The sequence below is a fragment of the Lepidochelys kempii genome, chromosome 7 (genome assembly GCF_965140265.1).
Source record: "Lepidochelys kempii isolate rLepKem1 chromosome 7, rLepKem1.hap2, whole genome shotgun sequence".
Taxonomy (NCBI): domain Eukaryota; kingdom Metazoa; phylum Chordata; order Testudines; family Cheloniidae; genus Lepidochelys; species Lepidochelys kempii.
The window spans coordinates 125,498,193-125,517,808 of record NC_133262.1 but is presented as its reverse complement, the minus strand read 5'-3'; the positions used below and the strand labels follow the sequence as shown (position 1 = coordinate 125,517,808).

Below are 19,616 nucleotides of genomic sequence, written 5' to 3'. Positions count from 1 at the left end.
CTGACAGACAGAGGCGGAAGCCGACGCTCGTGCTGCACTAAGTGTTGGCTGCTATTTACGGGACGCGGTGGTCACAGGGCACAGCGGCTGCCAGCTCACTGCTGGAGCCGTTCCTTCAGAGGCAGGGTGCCCCGCCTGCTTGCCCGCCGGCCACGTTCCCCCAGGAGCCCCCGAGCGGGCCCGTGCGACAAAGGGGGGGATTTTCTTGGTTTTGTCAATGGTTTGCATGCCGAAGGGGTGGGACTCAGTGTCCCTGGGTGTTACTGGTTTAACGAGGGGATGGGAGAGGGGGTTTGTTAGGACACAGGACTAGCGAGGGAATTGGGACCCCGGCCAATGGCCTGGAGAATGGAAACCCCAGCGACTGGTGACCTGGGGACCTGGAGGCCCAGCTCGGGAGTCACAGCTCGTTCTGCCCAGTGGGAGGACAATGGGCTGCAGAGAGAGGACCCCGGTGACCTGACCAGCCAGTCTGGCCAGAGGGGGCCAGAGGACGGAGGAGGCCCAGGTGACCCTGTTTACCTGGAGAGAAGACAATGGACAGAGGGGGGCTTGGGGTCGGTGATATTGGATGCCCAGCTGGGCAGCAGGGGGGCTCAGGGCTGGAGAAAGGGAGCAAGCAGAACTCCCCTGGATGCAGGGGAGACTTGGATGTGCTGTGCTGAGGGAGGCCAGGCCTGATAGCCCTGAGAGTTTCCTGTATTGTGTTCAGACGCTCAATAAACCCTCCTGTTTGACGCCAGCTGATAGTCGCTCTGGTCTAGAGAACAGGGGGCATTATTCCCTCTGGGAGTGGAGGCTCCAGGGCTCCAGAGTGAGTGGACTCCCTGAGGGGCCCACGCCGAGAGACAGGTGGGCTAAGGCTCAGAGAGGTGCGGCTCCAGGAGGCAGAGGGGCTTCCGAGAAAGAGTGGACTCCTGAGAAGGGCTGTCACACTGAAGGGGTTTCCCCAGGGACTGTACGGGCCAGGAGTGGGCACGACCTGAGAGCCCGTGACAGCCCGGCCCGGCGCTCACAGAGCTCTGAGATGGGACCAGCTTGTAGGGAAGCTTCCCAGCAGGCCCCAACTTCCCCAGTGCCCCATCCTAGGTGGGACCTCCTGGGGCCGGGTCCTGGCTGGGAAACACCAGGAGGGTCTGACTGAAATCCCCTTGAAACTGTCCCGTTTCCCAAGGTACCCGGGAGGCGTCTCAGCGGCCCCGCAGCCTGCAGGACCCTGCGCACGGACCGCAGCCCTGGGGCTCCTTCTCAGAGTGACTGAGCAGAAAGGGTTTGGGTTTTCTATAAAAACGTTCAGGAAAGTGGCATGTGGGACCCGAACTGGTGCAGTAGCCAGGGCAGGGCAGGGCAGGGCAGGGCCGGGCCAGGGGCCAGCTAGGCCAGGGGCCAGGGCAGCCAGCGGCTCCAAGTGCTGAGGGAGGGAGGGTTCCCCAGTGCCTGCCTGTCTCACCTCTCATTCAGGTTGACATTGTTAACCCCTTGCTGTCCAGGCCCCATCCCACAGGGCAGGAGAGATGCCCGGGCAGTGCAAAAGGTCTCCGGTGCGCACCTGCTGTGTGCTCTGCAGGCAGAACGGTACCCCTGACTCCCAGTGCATGGCACGGGGGGCTCCCGCCCTTACAGCGCCACGCCCTCCCCGCGAGAACCTGACCCTGCAATGCCAGTCTGAGCCCATCGCGTTGAAGCTGTTCACTCTGAAACCTAATACTGTGTTAAATGTCCATACATTAACCATTTCACTACTGACCATTTCACCAGGAATACCCAGCTCCAGCACTTCTGCCACTGTCCTAAACAGCCTCTCCAGGTGCTGAGACGGCCAGTTGCAAGGGAGCGTAGCTCCCTCTGCCCCCCATATCACTCCTTTGCCAGGGTTACGAGGGGTAAGTACAGAGATCTGCAGCCCGGAGCCTCTGGGCAGTGTAAAAACCAGGCAATTTAATAGCAAAATAAAGGACAGGGAATCTCCATCTCACACGGCTTCTCACTCACTCATGCTTGGCACGCCCCCAGGCTGCGTTGGCTCGGCTCGGCACAGCACAGCACGGCATGGCTCACCAAAGCACAGCTCACGCAGAGTCCTGCAAAATCCCCTCCCGCTGCCTAGGGCTGTTTGCATGGTCCAGGCTGCTGCAGGGAGCAAGGGGGTTACCATCTTGAGAGCGAGCTGGGCAGCCTGGAGGCCACGTTCCCAGCAGCAAACGAGGCTGCAGCCAGTGTGTCAGGACAGCGTTACCCAGCACCAGCATAGCCTGGGCAGTGCCAGGCACAGGGCACAGCCACCAGACTCAGCTGAGCTCTCGCTGCCCCAGCCCAGCGTTCAAACCCTTCCTGCCCCAGATCACTGACTCCCTGTACTCCAGGGTCTCAAAGGGCAAGGGACGGGGACGGGGCAGGCCAAGGCCCCCTTCCAGGGTGCACACAGCTGGCAGCAGGGCCTGCCAGCCCCCACACCCCTCCAGGGGTGCACACAGCCGGCGGCAGGGCCTGCCAGGCTCCCCCACTAAGAGTCCTAATACAAACAGCTGCTGTGTTTTGTCAGCCAGACCCCGCTTCCCCTGCGCCAGGCTCCAGACAGGCCTCTCCCCTTCCCCCCTCTGACACAGCCTGGCCAGCCTGCGTGGGTGCAGCTGGCACTGGGCTGCACTGGCATCTGAAACCCATGGCACCACAGTGCCCCCCATCATGTGCCTGCCAGCAGCCCTGGGTGCTCCGGTCGTCTCCGCTGCAGCCCTGGCTCAGTCCCGGCCTTCCCAGATGTCCTCCCGCTGCTTGTTCTCCAGGCGCTTTCTCTCTGCAGAGACAAGGGAGGGAGGGTGAAGCTTGGCTCCAGGCCCCTGGGTTCCGAGCAAGGGCCCGCACCAGCCCCGGCTGTCCCAGCCACAGCGTGTTCCATGTCCCATGCCCCCCGCTCCTGCTACCCTACTGCAGCACCCCTCCCAGGCCGTCCACTAGACGGGCAGGGGCTCTCGGGGCTGAGAGCAGTGAGGCAGAGGGCCGGAAAGGGGGGCCTGGGAGCTCCCAGCCTGTCTGTCACCCCCACCTGTGAGCTGGCTCTGGTGCCCCACACCGAGCGCGCTGCTTGGGCTCCACCTAGTGGCACGAGCTGATCCCTGCAGCCCAGGAGAAATGCACCTGCTGCCAGAGGCAGGTGGGGAGGGCAGTTGCCCCTGGCCTGAGGGGGCCCCTCACTCAGCTATTCCGAGGGGCGCAGTGGGGTGGACCCACAGGAATGGGAGGTCTCTGCTCAGCTCCAGGCTTTTCCCTGCCACTGTGCCCCCCCCCACAGCACCATCATGCCCTGGGTAAGAGTGGCAGGGACTCCTAGTCCCAGAGAGCACTAACACCACCCCACAAGTGGGCAGGAGGGAGGGGGCCTGGGCAGGGGGCGAGGGTCTGCATGGGCAGGCAGGCACACATGGGCACACCACGAAAGGCAGAGTGCTCTCGTGGCAGGCAGACAGGTAAGGGTTAATCTCCTGGCCCGTTCCATGCTCACGACAGACAGACACGCTCTGGACATTCACCGTGACCTTGTTACACTCGGTCTGTTTCCTGGCCCGCCCGGCTCGCTCCATCACCGGTTATCTGGCCGTTGCAGCTGGAGGGCCGCGAGCCAGCTGCCATGCCTGCCAGAGGGGGCCGGGCAGACTGACAGCCTGCAGCAGGCTCTGCCCAGCAGCCCAGCCGATTGCCAGATGCTGCCCCAGGTGGGGCTGTAGAGGGGCTGCAAACCGTGGAGCCGAAGACAGGTCCTGGGGTGGAGAACCCGCTCCCCCTTCCCAGAGCTGCCTGCACACCCCCAGGCAGAGCGCTCCCCCTTCAACCAGCAACAAAGGGCTGAGCTGGGCAAGGCCCGGGGGGCACTGCAGGGAACAGGCCCCACCATCGTTCTCCCGGAGCTAGCCAAGACAGGCAATGAGATTTGCAGCAGGCACTAAATGGGGGAGGGGCTGCAAGCACCAGCAAGTGGCGGGTGAGGGCACCATGGCACAGGGACCCCGCCTCAGAGCGAGGGGAAAGCTGCGGGCAGGACCAGAGAGGAGCTGGCACTGCACAATGCCCTGGGCCAACCTCACCCAGCGCACGCACCCAGCGACAGATGGGGCAGGGCAGAAAGGAGCCAGGCCGGGCAGTGCTGACGTGGGAGGAGGGCTGGTGGAGCAGGCTAAGCCAGGACGGGGGCAGGAGTGTGCAGCCCTGGGCGGGCAGGGCCAGGAGCCACTGGACAATCTGCGGGAGCCACCAGCCCCAGGGACTCACCAAATGCAAGTGTGGGGCCTGCTGGGGTTACACGAGGCAGGACCCAGGATTTGTTCCTGCCCCACCGTGCTCTGGTCTGTGAAGCAGCACAGAGCGGCCCCCGGCGGGGCTAGGAGCCAGGCAGCTTGGCCAGTGAGCTGGGGGAATGGCTTCCCCACCAACCCTGCATCCCCGTGTGGGGAGGGAAGGAGTGCCCGGACTGGCCATGTGGGCAGCATTTGCCCAAAGCCTGGCCCATGTCCTGGCAGCACCAAGCTGTGCCAGGAACGAGGTGGGCATGGAGCTGAAGCGCAGGGGCTGGTCGTGGGGCTCCGCTGCCCGGTCTCACTGCTTGCCCAACTCCCAGAGCGGCCAAGGGCCAGGGCGTAGCACAAACTGGCATCTAACCAACGCTGCCCAGCACCACCGTGCCACAGCCTTTCACCAGCCGCTCCGCCCGCACTTCCCCACCCACGAAGCTGCAGCCGCCTCTGGGGTGGGCTGGGGCGAATGCCTAACCCCCCCCCACAAACGGCAGGGGGATTTACTTTCCACAGAGGGAATTTGGCCAGAATGCCTGGGATAGGGCCCGAATTGGGGGCAAGGCCCAGGGTCAGGGCTCAGCCGCCCCCTAGTGAAGAGCACTGAACATCAGCACTGCTTCCCGCAGCGCCTGCAGCCCCCCGGGTTCTCCCACGCAAGCACAGATCCCAGCGTGGCTGCAGGTGCAGCCAGCCAGCCTGACGGCTCTCCACAAGCAGACAGCGAGGCCTGGGCCAGGCTCTCCCTGAACAGCCAGCAGCAGCAATCGGGCAGCGGGCAGCAGATGGCTGAGAAACCCCTGCATGCCCCCACTGCCCCGACGTGACACCCCCAGCGCCTGCAAGCCGAACAGCCCAGGCTGCAGGGATGAAGGAAAGCAGCAGGAAAGCAGCAGCTAGGAGCCAACCTCGGGCCTCCTGCAGCTTCTTGCGCTCGGCCTCGCGCTCGGCTCGGCTCTGGTTGCTCCGCACTCCGAGGGCTCCGATCACCAGCCTCCGGGCCAGGGCCGCAGACGTCTCCGGACGCTCTTTCGCTGGCTGCAGGAAGTCTGGAGAGAGGAGATAGCCATCACCCCAGGGACTGCAGCACGGAGCTAGCAGGGACGCGTGTCCCAGGCCTGGCTGTGGGGAGCGCTAACCCGCCCCACACTGTGATCGCTGCCAGACGCCAAGGCCCTGTCTGCAGTGGGCTCCCCCATGCGGCTGGCTGCACTGGGGCCAGATGAGTCCTAGCCCTGCTCCCTGTCCGGTCCCCGCCCCGTGGGCACCTCCCTGCTCTGGGCCATGCAGGCAGCTGTCCTCCCTGTGCCAGGCCACTTAGCACCGGGCCTGGAGCAAGCAGCCACCTGTTCCCAGGGGATCACGGCAGACCGAACCAGACGCTGGCATCCATGGCCAGTCCCACGCACCCTGACCCTGCAGGGCACTCTGAGCACAGCACGGGGGAGGTACAGCTCTCTCCTGGCTCCAACACTGCCCTGCCCGTGGGCCAGTTGAGCCGCGATCCGGGTGCTGCACGGCCCCAGACCCTTGCAGCAGCATTCCCATGTGATGACTCCACTCCTGGAGCCCAGCAGCTGGGATGGGGAGGTTGCCCCCCTCCGCACTCACCAGCACAAGCCCTGGCTTTGGCTTTGGCTGCTCTTGTGCCTTGCGCCAGGGGCCGGGTCTTCACCATCACGTGCCTGCTGCTCAGGGCGTCGCGCGCTGCGGGAAGAGGGCGGGGGCCAGAGTCAGGGAGGGACCCCCAAGGGAGCTGCACCAAGAGCCGGGGAGCCTGCCGGGCAAGCCCTGAGAACAGGGACCAACAGGGCTCTCCCAGCTCCTTGGCCCCCAGGCTCAGCAGTGCCGTGCCCAGCCTGCCCTTGCGGTAAGGGAAAAGGAGCACGCCGGGCAAGGTCCCATTTCTGTGCCATGCCCATGCCCGAGCAGCCCATGCCCACCCGGAGACCAGTGCCGGGGCACCTGGACCCAGCCTCCCCACGCCCCACAGGCAACAGCAGAGCAACGAAACCAGCCCCAGGCTGTGCCAGGTGGGGGGAGGGCACACCCAAGAACACCCCAGCAGCCACAGCTGGCAGTCTCAGCGGCCAGCCTCGACTAACAGCATCGCTTGGCTGTCTGCCAGTCGCTGATCCACAGCCCTGCCCATCCCAGCAGGAGCCCAGGCAGGTCAGCCAGCCCTGTGGCCAGCACACGGAGCCCAGTGCCTAGCACCCTGGGGGCGAGCGGGTGGACACAGCACTGCCCATCTCACCCAGGCTGCTCCTTCAGCAGAGACTCCAGCCTGGGCACCAGCAATGGGCAGGACTTTACCCAGGAGCCTCACAGCTGCACCCGCCCCAGCTCTGGAGGTGCACGTACCTGCAATGGGGCTGGAGAAGATGCCCAGTGCGTGCGTGTCGTCCACCCATTTGATGTCAAAGCCTTTTTTCCTGCCAGGGAGAGCGAGCAGCTGAAATATGAGGCATCGATGGCATCAGCACCGTGGGGGCGAAGGACAGGGGGCACCGGGGCCGCCAAGGACAGGGACCCTGGGGAGGGGCTAGACAAGGCTGGAGCACTTTCTGCAGCGCCATTTCGGGAGGGAGGACAGGCAGAGCCCAGAGGCTCAGCGGGCAGGAGCGGGAACTGGCTGGGGAAGGCCTCGATCCAGAGCCCTGTGGCCATCTCGGGGGCGTGCAAATCTGGCAAAGGAGCTTGCAGAGCTGGGCGCTGCTGGGGGGAGGGTCGGGGACAAGATTCCTGGCCTCTGGCGCAGAGCGACCGTGCAGGGCTCTGGGGGCGGTGTTCTCTGCCTGGGCCGGGGGGACTCACTGGTAGCTGCAGAAGATGTGCAGCAGGTCAGCGGTGCCGAAGTCCTGCGGGAAGTCGTAGATCTCGATGACATGGGGCAGCTCCGAGTCACTGAGGTCCAGCTCAGCAGGCTGCCAGCCGGAGTAGTCGAAGCGGGGCTCCTGCAGGCTGCTCCTGGGCTTTTCACCGCCCAACAGCTGTGGGGACATACATGGGGCTGTGAGCTACCCCCTGGTGCCCAGGCTGGGCACCCCCCGCCCTACCCAACAGCCCGGTTCAGTGTGACGGCTCGCAGGACTGGCTGCTCCATTCAGGAACTTGCCCCATTGCACACTCTGCAGCTTGGCAGCCTGGCTGGCTGCAGTCTCTGTGTGGAGAGAGCAAGCAGGCTGATAAATGGGGTGAGCTCCTGGGCCCGCATGCCGGCCATCAGCCCGGGAGATGGATTAACAGCCCTGGGGACGCAGGGAACTATCGATCGGGCCTCCACGCTGCAGCTGGGCCTCTCCCATTACTAACCTCCCTTGGCTTTGCTGTGCCACTGGGGTCCCGAGACAGGGGGCAGGGCACAGCCACGGCTGGTGCATTGGCTGCTGGCTCCCTGGGAACCCTTCACATGCTGGTCATGCTCACTGCTCCTGCCAGGGCACGCTGCCCCACACAGGGACAGTCACATGGCACCTCCCCAAAACAAGGCCAGCACACCACACGCCCAGCTCAACCCCAGTGCCCCGGCTGGACCTCCCCGGGCCTGCACCAGGCAGGCAAAGGGCCACACTGGGCACTGCAAGCTGCCGCATGAGCACTGGAGATGGAGCGGTCCCAGCGACTCTCCAAGGGATCTGGACCAAGGGCCGGACACACTAACCAGCCCCTGACATGGCGCTCATAGGCTAGGTGTCACCCCTGGGTCCTGGGAGGGGCAGCAGGGCACAGGCAGGGCCTGGGGCACCTGCAGCTTTGGAGCAGGGGAGAGGCCCCGGGGCACAGCTGCTGGAGCCGGAGCCAGAGTATCATCTGCAACATGGATCAAAGCTGGGGCTGACTGATGGGATGGAGTCAGAGCCTGGGGACTGCACTCCACTTGCATGAGGAAGCCAGGCTGCCCCTTCCCACATTACGGCGGTCCCCCTCAAGTGGGTCCTATGCCAGCCTGCGCCTCTGCCCGAGAGACAGCGAACAGACCTGGGTGGCAAACCTTTCACCCAGTCCAGGCTCTGCCCTGGGCTCCCCCGGTTCTCCAGAGCAAGGCACATTCCCACCCAGCAGCCAATGTGTCCGCTGGGCACAGGGACACAGAAGGCACTGAAAGGCTCTTATCTACAGAGTCTCCTGGGACCCCGCAGAGAGACAGGCCGGCACAGAGTCCTAGTAACAACAGCAGCTCATGCTTCCACATCGCACGGGCACAGCAGTTCCCAGCCCCACAGAGGTAACCGCAACGCACTGCATGGGGGATCCTGTCCCACCCTGAACCAGCCCCCCGGGGCGTCGCCGGGCACTGCAGGACAGCCCCAGGGACGCCCAGCGCTGCCAGCGGTCACAGCCACGTGCCGAGACCCAGCATCGCCAGGCACTGCAGGACAGGCCCAGGGACGCCCAGCGCTGCCAGCGGTTACAGCCACGTGCTGAGACCCAGTGATGACGCCAGGGGCAGCGATCTGTCTCATGCTCTCCCTGCTGTGCTATGCCCACCAGCGGAACCCTGGGTCCAGCCCAGCCCCAGAGGATCTCAGAGGGGCAAAGCGCATTTCCAGCACAGGATGCAGCCAGGATGCTGGGGTCATGTCTGGCTCTAGAGCAGGGCCCAGGGATCTCTGTCACCGAGTCTCTGCGCGATGCTCTGGAGCTGCTCCCTACGAAGCCAGGCAGGACTCTGGGGAAGTCTCCTCTCTGGGGGCAGCCTGTCTGCAGGACACACAGCTCACACAGCTTCCACCTTCCTGGGTCTGCCCTCGGAGCATTCAGCATCCTCTGCCCCTCCGTGCGCTTCCCCCAGCAAGTCCGCTCAGGTGGGGTCCTGGGGAAGCCAGAGGGTCCTGCACCCCAACTCCGCAGTCAGACGTGACTCTCAGCCAGCCAGTAAAACAGGAGGTTTATTAGACGACAGGAACATGGTCTAAAACAGAGCTTGTAGGTAGAGAGAACAGGACCCCTCAGTCGGGTCCATTTTGGGGGGCCATGAGCCAGACAACCCCGTCTGCCCTTCACTCCTCGTCCCCAGCCAACCCCAAACTGACTCCCCCTCCAGGCCCTCCTCCTCTGGGCTTTGTCCCTTTCCTGGGCCAGGAGGTCACCGGATTCCTTTGTTCTCCAACCCTTTCGCTCTCACCTTGCAGGGGGGAAGGGCCAGGCCATCAGTTACACTCCCTTAATCCCACCATCGAGAGATTTAAGAAATGCACGGGGGAAACTGAGGCACCCCTTGTCACGGAGTGTGGGGGAGTCCAGGCCCTACACCCCTCTTCCTGGGATCCACTGAGACTCTCAGCCAGCCAGTAAAACAGAAGGTTTATTGGACAACAGGAACACAGTCCAAAAACAGAGCTTGTGGGTACAACCAGGACCCCTCAATCACGTCCTTCTGGGGGAGCAGGGAGCTTAGACCCCAGCCCTGGGGTTCCCTGTGTCCCTCCACCCAGCCCCAAACTGAAACTAAACCCTCCCAGCAGGTTCCCTGCTGCAGCCTCCGTCCACATTCCTGGGCAGAGGTGTTACCTCCCCCTCCCCCTCCTGGCTCAGGTGACAGGCTCTCAGGTCTCCCATCCCCAGGGCACATTCCCAGGTCAACACTCCCCCCTCCCTGCTGAGTCACATCGTCACATCTCTCCCCCCTTTGAGACTGAACTGAGCGGGGTCACGCTGACCAGTGACCTGGGGAAGTTCGGGGCCCCCTCTCCGGGACAGCGCATCCGCTATCAGGTTGGCACTTCCCTTCACGTGGACCACGTCCATGTCGTAATCCTGCAGGAGCAGGCTCCATCTCAGGAGTTTGGCGTTGGCTCCTTTCATCTGGTGCAGCCAGGTCAGGGGAGAGTGGTCGGTGTAGACGGTGAAGTGCCGCCCGAAGAGATAGGGTTCTAGTTTCTTGAGGGCCCACACCATGGCCAGGCACTCCTTCTCGATGGCCGCGTAGTGTTGCTCCCGGGGTAGCAACTTCTTGCTCAGGTACACGATGGGGTGTCTCTCCCCCTTTTCATCCTCCTGCATTAACACCGCCCCCAGTCCCGTGTCTGAGGCGTCGGTGAACACCACAAAGGGCTTGTCAAAGTCTGGGTTTGCCAGAACTGGGCCACTGACCAGAGCCTTCTTCAGCGCCCGGAAAGCCACCTGGCACTGTTCGGTCCAGACCACCTTGTCTGGCTTCCCCTTCTTGCATAGCTCCGTGATGGGGGTGGCGATGGCGCTAAAGTGGGGCACAAATCTTCGGTAGTATCCTGCCATCCCAATAAAGGCTTGGACCTGCTTTTTGGTGTGGGGAGCGGGCCAGTCTCTGATCACCTCCACCTTGGCTGGTTCCGGCTTTAGGCGGCCGCTCCCCACCCGATGGCCCAGGTAAGATACTTCAGCCATCCCCACCTTGCACTTCTCCGCTTTTACAGTCAGCCCAGCCCCCTGGAGTCGGTCCAGCACTTGTCTAACCTGGGACACGTGGTCCTCCCAGGTCTGGCTAAAGACACAGATGTCATCAATATACGCCACGGCAAAACTCTCCATCCCCCTCAGGAGCTGGTCCACCAGGCGCTGGAAGGTGGCCGGTGCTCCCTTGAGGCCGAAAGGCAGGGTCAGGAACTCATAGAGCCCCAGAGGGGTGATAAAGGCCGATTTCAGTCGGGCATCTGCATCCAGCAGCACTTGCCAGTAGCCCTTTGTAAGGTCCATGGTGGTAAGGTACTGAGCTCCTCCCAGCTTGTCTAGGAGCTCGTCCGGCCTGGGCATGGGGTAGGCATCAGATACAGTGATGGCATTGAGCTTCCGATAGTCCACACAGAACCGGACCGACCCGTCCTTTTTGGGGACCAGCACCACCGGCGAGGCCCAAGGGCTGGCAGATGGCTGGATCACCCCCAAAGCCAGCATGTCCCGGACCTCTCTTTCCAGGTCCTGAGCAGTTTTCCCTGTGACTCGGAAGGGGGAGCATCTTATCGGCGGGTGCAACCCTGTCTGCACCCGGTGGACAGTCAGATTAGTGCGTCCAGGCTGGTTGGAAAACAGCTGTCGGTACGGATGCAGCACCTCCCTGACCTCAGCTTGCTGGGCAGGGGTTAGCTGATCCGAGAGGGGAATTGTTTCCAGGGGGAAACCAGCTCTGGTCCCAGGGAATAGATCTACTAAAGGGTCATCTCCCTGCTCTTCCCACTGTCCACACACGGCCAACACCACATTCCCCCTGGCATAATATGGCTTCATCATATTCACATGGTACACCCGGCGGTGGTGCACCCGGTTTGACAGCTCCACCACATAGTTTACCTCATTGAGCTGCTTGACGACCTTGAAAGGGCCCTCCCAGGCGGCCTGTAGTTTGTTCTTTCTCACTGGGATGAGAACCATCACCTGATCCCCGGTGGCGTAGGCACGGGCCCGTGCCGTGCGGTCATACCAGACCTTCTGCTTCCTCTGGGCTCTGGCCAGATTCTCCCTGGCCAGGCCCATGAGTTCAGCCAGTCTCTCTCGGAAGATCAGGACATACTCCACCACTGACTCTCCATCGGGAGTGGCCTTCCCCTCCCACTCGTCTCTCATCAGGTCCAGGGGGCCCCTCACCCTCCTGCCATATAACAGTTCGAAAGGCGAAAATCCGGTCGACTCCTGGGGCACCTCCCTGTACGCGAACAGCAGGTGAGGTAAGTACTTGTCCCAATCCTGCGGGTGCTGGTTCATAAAGGTTTTCAGCATCATCTTTAGCGTCCCGTTAAACCTCTCCACCAGCCCATTGGACTGGGGGTGATAAGCTGAGGCCCAGTCGTGCCGGACCCCACATTTCTCCCACAAGCACCGGAGCAGGGCCGACATGAAGTTGGAGCCTTGGTCTGTCAAGACTTCCTTGGGGAACCCCACTCGGCTGAAAATGGTCAGGAGCGCATCGGCCACGGTGTCTGCTTCAATGGAAGCTAAGGGCACTGCCTCGGGGTAGCGGGTGGCAAAATCTACCACCACCAGAATGTATTTCTTCCCCGACCGGGTCGTCTTGCTGAGAGGCCCCACGATGTCCATGGCCACCTTCTGGAAAGGCTCCTCTATGATGGGCAAAGGTCTCAAAGCCGCTTTCCCCTTGTCCCGGGCCTTCCCCACCCTCTGACAGGGGTCACAGGATCGGCAATACTGCCGGACCGTGGTAAAGACCCCGGGCCAGTAAAAGTTCTGTAGCAACCTCTGCCGGGTGCGCCGGATTCCCTGGTGCCCTGCGAGGGGGATGTCATGGGCCAGGTACAGGAGCCTGCAGCGATACTTCTGGGGGACCACCAGCTGCCTCCTGATCCCACAGGACTCTACTTCCCTTGTGGGAGCCCATTCTCGGTACAGGAACCCCTTCTCCCACAGGAACCTCTCCTGGCAGCCTCTCCTCATGGTCCGTCCCACACTGAGGTCGGCCAGGTCCCTGAGCTTCCGCAAGGAGGGATCTTTCCTCAACTCGGCCTGGAACTCAGCGGCTGGGGAAGGGATGGGGCCCGGTTCCCTCTCGCTGGCCAGGTCCGAGGCCTCCGCCTCTCTGAGCCGTGCCCCTCGGCCCTCCCTCCCCACCAGGGTAGGGTCCTGCGCCTCCGGTGTGATACCCTCCCCGAGGTCAGGGCGCAGTGCCCCTCGCCGGCTCCGGCTACGTGTCACAACCAGGGCGGCCTGGGGCTTGCTTGGCCAGTCCTCTAGGTCTCCCCCCATCAAAACTTCAGTGGGCAAATGGTGGTGTACCCCCACATCCTTGGGGCCCTCCTTGGCCCCCCATTTCAGGTGTACCCTTGCCACGGGCACCTTAAATGGGGTCCCGCCCACCCCTGTCAGGGTCAGATAGGTGTTGGGCACCACCCGATCTGGGGCCACCACCTCGGGCCGGGCCAGTGTCACCTCCGCGCCCGTATCCCAGTATCCATTGACCTTCCTCCCATCCACCTCCAGGGGAACAAGGCACTCTCTCCGGAGGGACAGCCCCGCGCCCACCCTGTAAACTGAGCACCCTGAGTCCAGAGCCTCCAGCCCTCTGGTGGAGCTGGCCTGGGGTACTCTTCCCTCCGGGGCAGGTGGTAAACTGGTAGGCCCCCTTTCCTGGGTCGTCTGCCCCTCGTCCAGCTGGGTCCCTACCCAGTTAACCCTGGGTAGGTTGGGTCTGCTCAGTTTGTCCCTGAGCCCGGGGCACTGGGACCGTACGTGGCCTCTCTGGCCACAGTGATAGCAGCTCAGGTCACGTTGGTCCCCTCGAGCGGGTCGGAGGGGCCCGACGCCAGGCGTTCCCCGTGGGAGGGGGTTCTCCCTATTTCCCCGCTGGGAGGCCCCCTGGTGACTCTCTCTCTGCATCAGGGGGGGCCTGTTCTTTTGGGACTCCTCCCGGCTACCCCCTGACCGACTGTTCACAAACTCGTCGGCCAGCTGCCCTGCGTGCTGGGGGTTCTCGAGCTTTTTGTCCACCAGCCACAGCCTCAGGTCGGACGGGCACTGTTCATACAGTTGCTCCAGTACGATTAGGTCCAGCAGGTCCTCTTTAGCTCGGGCCCCAGCTGTCCACTTGCGGGCATACCCCTGCATCCGGTTGGCCAGTTGTAGGTAGGTGACCTCAGGCGTTTTACGCTGACTCCGGAACCTTCTCCGGTACATCTCGGGGGTCAGCCCAAACTCACGGAGCAGGGCCTGCTTGAACAGTTCATAGTCCCCTGCCTCCGCCCCTGTCATTCGGCTGTACACCTCCACGGCTTTGGGGTCCAGTAAGGGGGTGAGGAACTGGAGCCTGTCTGCGGGGTCAACCCTGTGCAGCTCACAGGCATTCTCAAAGGCCGTCAGGAAGCTATCTATGTCCTCCCCCTCCTTCCGCTGGGCCAGGAAGCACTTATCAAAGCTCCTTGCAGTCTTGGGTCCCCCCGCACTCACCGCAGCCGCAGCCGGGGCCCCACTGCTCCTCAGCCTGGCCAGCTCCAGTTCATGCTGTCTTTGTTTCTCCTTCTCCTGACGCTCATGTTGACGTTGTTTCTCCTTCTCCTCCTGCTCATGTTGACGTTGTTTTTCATGATCCTCCAGCTCCCTCATTTTCATCTCCCTCTCCCATTCCAGCCGCCTCCGCTCCAGGGATGGGGAGCTCCGCCGGGAGGATCCCCTGCTGGGTGCCGGGGTCAGGGTGCCCTCGGTATTCGCCGGGCTTCCCCCAACCCCTCCCCCGGACATAGGTAGGAAGGGTCTCGGGATGCCCTCAGCAGCAGTCTGACCCCTCCCAGCCCGGTCAGGCCCCAGGGCCCACGCTGCGTCTGCCGGGCGGCTTCCCTCAGGGACAGGGATCGGGTCATCCAAGCGATCCCTCTCCTCCAGCTGGGCAATCAGCTGTTCCTTGGTGGACCTCCCGATGTGCAGCCCCCTCTGCCTGCACAGCTCCACCAGGTCGCTCTTCAGGCGTTTAGCGTACATCTCCCTGCTGGCCCCTCGCAGGCCGGGCAGCTTCCCACGGTTTCCAGGAAAAGCCCCTCGTGTGCCAGTCCTTCTCGAGGTCACCACCTCTTTGCCAGGGTCGAGCTGCAGATTCCTCCGCCCCTGGGACCGCTCGCTGCAATCCCCCGGGGGACCCTGTTACTGCAAAAGTCTTTCTCTCTGGTCACACATTCCCAGGGGTTAACCGCCCCCCGAAACCGTCTCTCTCTGAATCTTCAGCACGCCTGGTCCCCGTCAATTCCCCTTCGTTTTACTGCTCCCCAGTCACTTACTGCAGGAAGCGCCGTTCACGGGGTGCAGTAGATCCCACCGCTGCCACCAGTTGTCACGGAGTGTGGGGGAGTCCAGGCCCTGCACCCCTCTTCCTGGGATCCACTGAGACTCTCAGCCAGCCAGTAAAACAGAAGGTTTATTGGACAACAGGAACACAGTCCAAAAACAGAGCTTGTGGGTACAACCAGGACCCCTCAATCACGTCCTTCTGGGGGAGCAGGGAGCTTAGACCCCAGCCCTGGGGTTCCCTGTGTTCCTCCACCCAGCCCCAAACTGAAACTAAACCCACCCAGCAGGTTCCCTGCTGCAGCCTCCGTCCACATTCCTGGGCAGAGGTGTTACCTCCCCCTCCCCCTCCTGGCTCAGGTGACAGGCTCTCAGGTCTCCCATCCCCAGGGCACATTCCCAGGTCAACACTCCCCCCTCCCTGCTGAGTCACATCGTCACACCCCTACAGTATTCAGAGGAAACATTAAGAACAGTCCCACTTTGTCACAATCTCTAATAGCACCAGGCTGCCTGGAGCTCTGTTTTACATCCCATCCAAGGACACTTGGATCCCACGGCGGTGAGCACCTTCGACATGCCCAGGGGACAGAGGAAACCCCCCCTCGCAGCAGAGCCACTGGCCTGGCACACCTAGCCGTACTGCAGCCCAGGAGCTGCTCCTCCCGCGCTGCCAGGGGTCAGCCACCACCAGCTGCTGTGCGGCTGCGTTACCCTTGGCACCCGGTCACTGAGCGCCTAACGCATCCCCTGGTAGACTGGACGGGGCCGTTCTCGCTGTCACAGGCCCCGCAGCAGTGCTGAGTCCCGGGCAGAGCCGCTCCCTCGGCCAACCAGCGGATTTACTGCTCCAGTCAGGCCGGCTCCCGCGCAAACAAAGCAGCCATTTGTTAGCGTGACTCACTGCCTCCCTTCCTGGCCCATCGCGCAGGGCCTGAGTGCGGAGGGCAGGTACCGTGCAGGGGGCGTCTATAACCTAGAGGTGCTGGGACTATTTGTAGGGGGGGTGCTGAGAGCCGTTGAAGCAAACTGTAAACCCTGGATATGACAGAAACCACGTCAAGCCAGGGGGTGCAGCAGCCCCCCCTAGTTCCGGCAGCTCTGCCCAGCCCCAGTCCCTGCCCGATCCCCAGGCAGCCGTAGCAGGACGCAGCGGGCTGCCAGGCTCGAGGCTGTAAACCCCAGGCAGCTCAGTCACTGCGCAGTATTAATTCAGACCCTTTGCCAGTAAGGAGGGAGCGAGGGGGCTGGCGGAAGGGACGGCCGAGTTGCGAAGCACGTGGGACACACTCCGGCTATCGGAGAGCGTGCCAGCAGCACTGTGGGGCCGGGCCAGCCCTGCGTTCACGAGGAGCGCTCTCAGAGCTCTCATCCAGCAGGCTGAGCCCCTCTGTTGCCCCGGCATCGGTGGGAATTGTGCTGCGTGGCTCAGGCAGGATCGGGCCCTGCGGAGATGCTCCAGGAAGCAGAGCACTCGGGTAACTCCGATGATCAGACACCATGGAGTGCAAACTGCTCCAGCTGCTTAGCCCCTGCCAGCCCTGACCTTCACGAACCACTGAGTGCAGGGGAGGGGGAAGAGGGATGACAGAGATGGGCTGCCAAGCGGCTGCTTCCAGGCCTAACGGCACAGGTCAGGGCAGCGCTCTGCGAGCTCTCCAGCCCAGGTGGCCAGACGCTGCCAGCTGCAGCCCTTCTGCCTGAACCTACCTGCTTGCTCCTGGCAATGCCTGCTAGGAATGCGGGAGGCCTACCCCACTGCAAGGGCTCCCTGCCCTGCTCCTTGGGCAGCTGCTCAGTCAGGGCTGGAGTGACTGAGCTGCCCTTCCCCTGGCTCACCAGCTAGTGCCAGCCAGCGACACGGCACCAAGAGGGCAGGCTAGAGCCAGAGCTGCACCCCCAACCCAGGGCAGAGCTCAGCCGCCATCCATCCCCACATGGTGGGGCTTCAGGACACTAGCTGCTGGGCAAACCTGGCAGGTGAGTGCTATCAGGGGCATGGGTGGGGCTGCCCCAAGCAGGACTCCAGCCCCACACCCCCAGGGCGGCCTGTTCTCCACCGCGGTCCCACGGTGGGGGCTGAAAGAATTCCCAGGAGAGCCCAAGCATGGCCCGGCCCCACGGCCGCACTTTCGGGGCCACGGGCTGGCCGGCGGGGAGCCCAGGGGCATCGGGACCGCTGGGCCCACACACACCTTCAGCGTGTGCTCAGCCGGGAGCGAACGCTCACCACATCTCACAATAACCGACAGCAACAACCGCGGTTGAGAGGAGGTGCACAAGTCAGCCAGAGCTCCCGCAAATGTGGTGGCCTTCTGCTGGAGCCCAAGGCCTGTGGGAGATCATGCCAGGCACACAGGAGAAGTGCCTAGGAATCAATGGAGCAAAATGGGTGTGCCGGAAATTGGTGGACAAAACATCGAGGGGTGGGGTTATTTCACCCCTCACCCTCATTTTGGGGTCCTCTGACAGAGCCCTGGGGGGGGAAGGCTGGCTACTGCAATGCTGGCTGACAGAAAGAAAGGGAAGAAGCACGCTCCTCTATCGGGGCTGTCACGCCCACCCTTTCCTGGGACCCCATGGGGCCTCACAGGAGTCCTGACCAGCCAGGGCAAAGACAGGGACCCAGATGACATCACCAGCTCCTCTGGTTCCAGCTGTATCCCGACCATTGCCTGGGATGTGAGATTCAGTCAGCCTCCGCTCCCCTGGCCCCAGGCCCTTTCCTTCCTACTGACCGCTATTCCTATCTACATGCCTCCAGCTTTCACCCAGACCACACCACACGGTCCATTGTCTACAGCCAAGCTCTATGATACAACTGCATTTACTCCAAACCCTCAGACAGAGACAAACACCTACAAGATCTTTATCAAGCATTCTTACAACTACAATACCCACCTGGGGAAGTGAAGAAACAGATTGATAGAGCCAGAAGTCACCTACTACAGGACAGGCCCAACAAAGAAAATAACAGAACGCCACTAGCCGTCACCTTCAGCCCCCAACTAAAACCCCTCCAACGCATCATTAAGGATCTACAACCTATCCTGAAGGATGACCCATCACTCTCACAAACCTTGGGAGACAGGCCAGTCCTTGCCTACAGACAGCCCCCCAACCTGAAGCAAATACTCACCAGCAACCACACACCACACAACAGAACCACTAACCCAGGAACCTATCCTTGAAACAAAGCCCATTGCCAGCTGTGCCCACATATCTATTCAGGGGACACCATCACAGGGCCTAATCACATCAGCCACACTATCAGAGGCTCATTCACCTGCACATCTACCAATGTGATATATGCCATCATGGGCCAGCAATGCCCCTCTGCCACGTACATTGGTCAAACTGGGCAGTCTCTATGTAAAAGAATAAATGGACACAAATCAGATGTCAAGAATTATAACATTCATAAACCAGTCGGAGAACACTTCAATCTCTCTGGTCACGCGATTACAGACATGAAAGTTGCGATATTACAACAGAAAAACTTCAAATCCAGACTCCAGCGAGAAACTGCTGAATTGGAATTCATTTGCAAATTGGATACAGTTAACTTAGGCTTGAATAGAGACTGGGAGTGGCTAAGTCATTATGCAAGGTAACCTATTTCCCCTTGTTTTTTCCGCCTCCCGCCCCTCCTCAGACATTCTTGTTAAACCCTGGATTTGTGCTGGAAATGGCCCACCTTGATTATCATACACATGAAGTGAGCTGTAGCTCACGAAAGCTTATGCTCAAATAAATTGGTTAGTCTCTAAGGTGCCACAAGTCCTCCTTCTCTTTTTCTTAATAAAATTGTCTGGCTGAGCTGGCCAAGACGCAGACAGTATTTTACAGCACTGCCCAGAAAGGCAGCTCCACGCAATGCCCAGAACAAGTTTGCCAGTCTCCGAGGGGCTGATAAGACCATGTGCTGGGCCTGCGTTTTTAGCACTGAGATTGCAAGTGACGTCAAGACCAGAGCTGCATTTTTCTCTCTTTGCCGTTTTCTTCCCCCTTGTGTGTGTCTGTCAGGAAACAGGATCAGACTGTAACAGCAGCAACAGCTCCAGCTAAACTCACTGCTCCCCCGCCAAGCACAGCTGGACTTTAGGACATGAGGAAAATCTTCCTGTCAGGGTGGTTAAGCCCTGGAACAAACTACGCAGGCAGGGTGTGGAATCTCCATTGCTGGAGGTTTTTAAGAGCAGTTCGACACACACCTGTCAGGGATGGGCTAGACCAGGGCTTCTCAAACTTCATCGCACTGCGACTCCCTTCTGACAACAAAGCCTACTACACGACCCCAGGAGGTGGGACCGAAGTCTGAGTCTGCCCAAGTCCCACCACCCCGCGTGGAGTGGGGCAAAGCCTGAGCCTCACCATCCCTGTAACCTGAGCCCCACCGCTCAGGGCTGTGGGGCTCAGGCGTCAGCCCCAAGCCCCAGCAATTCTAAGCCAGCCCTGGCGACCCCATTAAAAGTGGGATTGCAACCCACTTTGGGGTCCTGACCCACAGTTTGAGAACTGCTGGGCTAGATAATACTGAGTCCTGCCTCAGTGCAGGGGGCTGGACTAGACAACCCAGTGAGGTCCCTTGCAGCCCTACACTTCTAGGATTACCATCTAGGAGACTGTCAG

At 61.8% G+C, this 19,616-nt stretch overlaps 1 protein-coding gene across 6 annotated transcripts in view; it reads right to left on the bottom strand.

Moving 5' to 3' along the window:
* Positions 1-1,918: 1,918 nt before the first annotated feature.
* Positions 1,919-19,616, bottom strand: part of R3HCC1L (R3H domain and coiled-coil containing 1 like) — a 60,288-nt gene continuing 42,590 nt past the window's right edge. For 5 of the 6 annotated variants that reach the window (XM_073354648.1, XM_073354651.1, XM_073354652.1 and 2 more), the window contains 5 exons: positions 7,101-7,276; positions 6,648-6,718; positions 5,895-5,990; positions 5,192-5,332; positions 1,919-2,794 (listed from right to left, as the gene is read on the bottom strand). In XM_073354648.1, coding sequence (XP_073210749.1) covers positions 2,739-2,794; positions 5,192-5,332; positions 5,895-5,990; positions 6,648-6,718; positions 7,101-7,276 — 540 coding nt within the window. In that variant the 3' untranslated portion in view covers positions 1,919-2,738. Of the gene's footprint in view, positions 2,795-5,191; positions 5,333-5,894; positions 5,991-6,647; positions 6,739-7,100; positions 7,277-19,616 lie in introns of those variants that run through there. The other variant, XM_073354653.1, reaches the window with a different exon arrangement.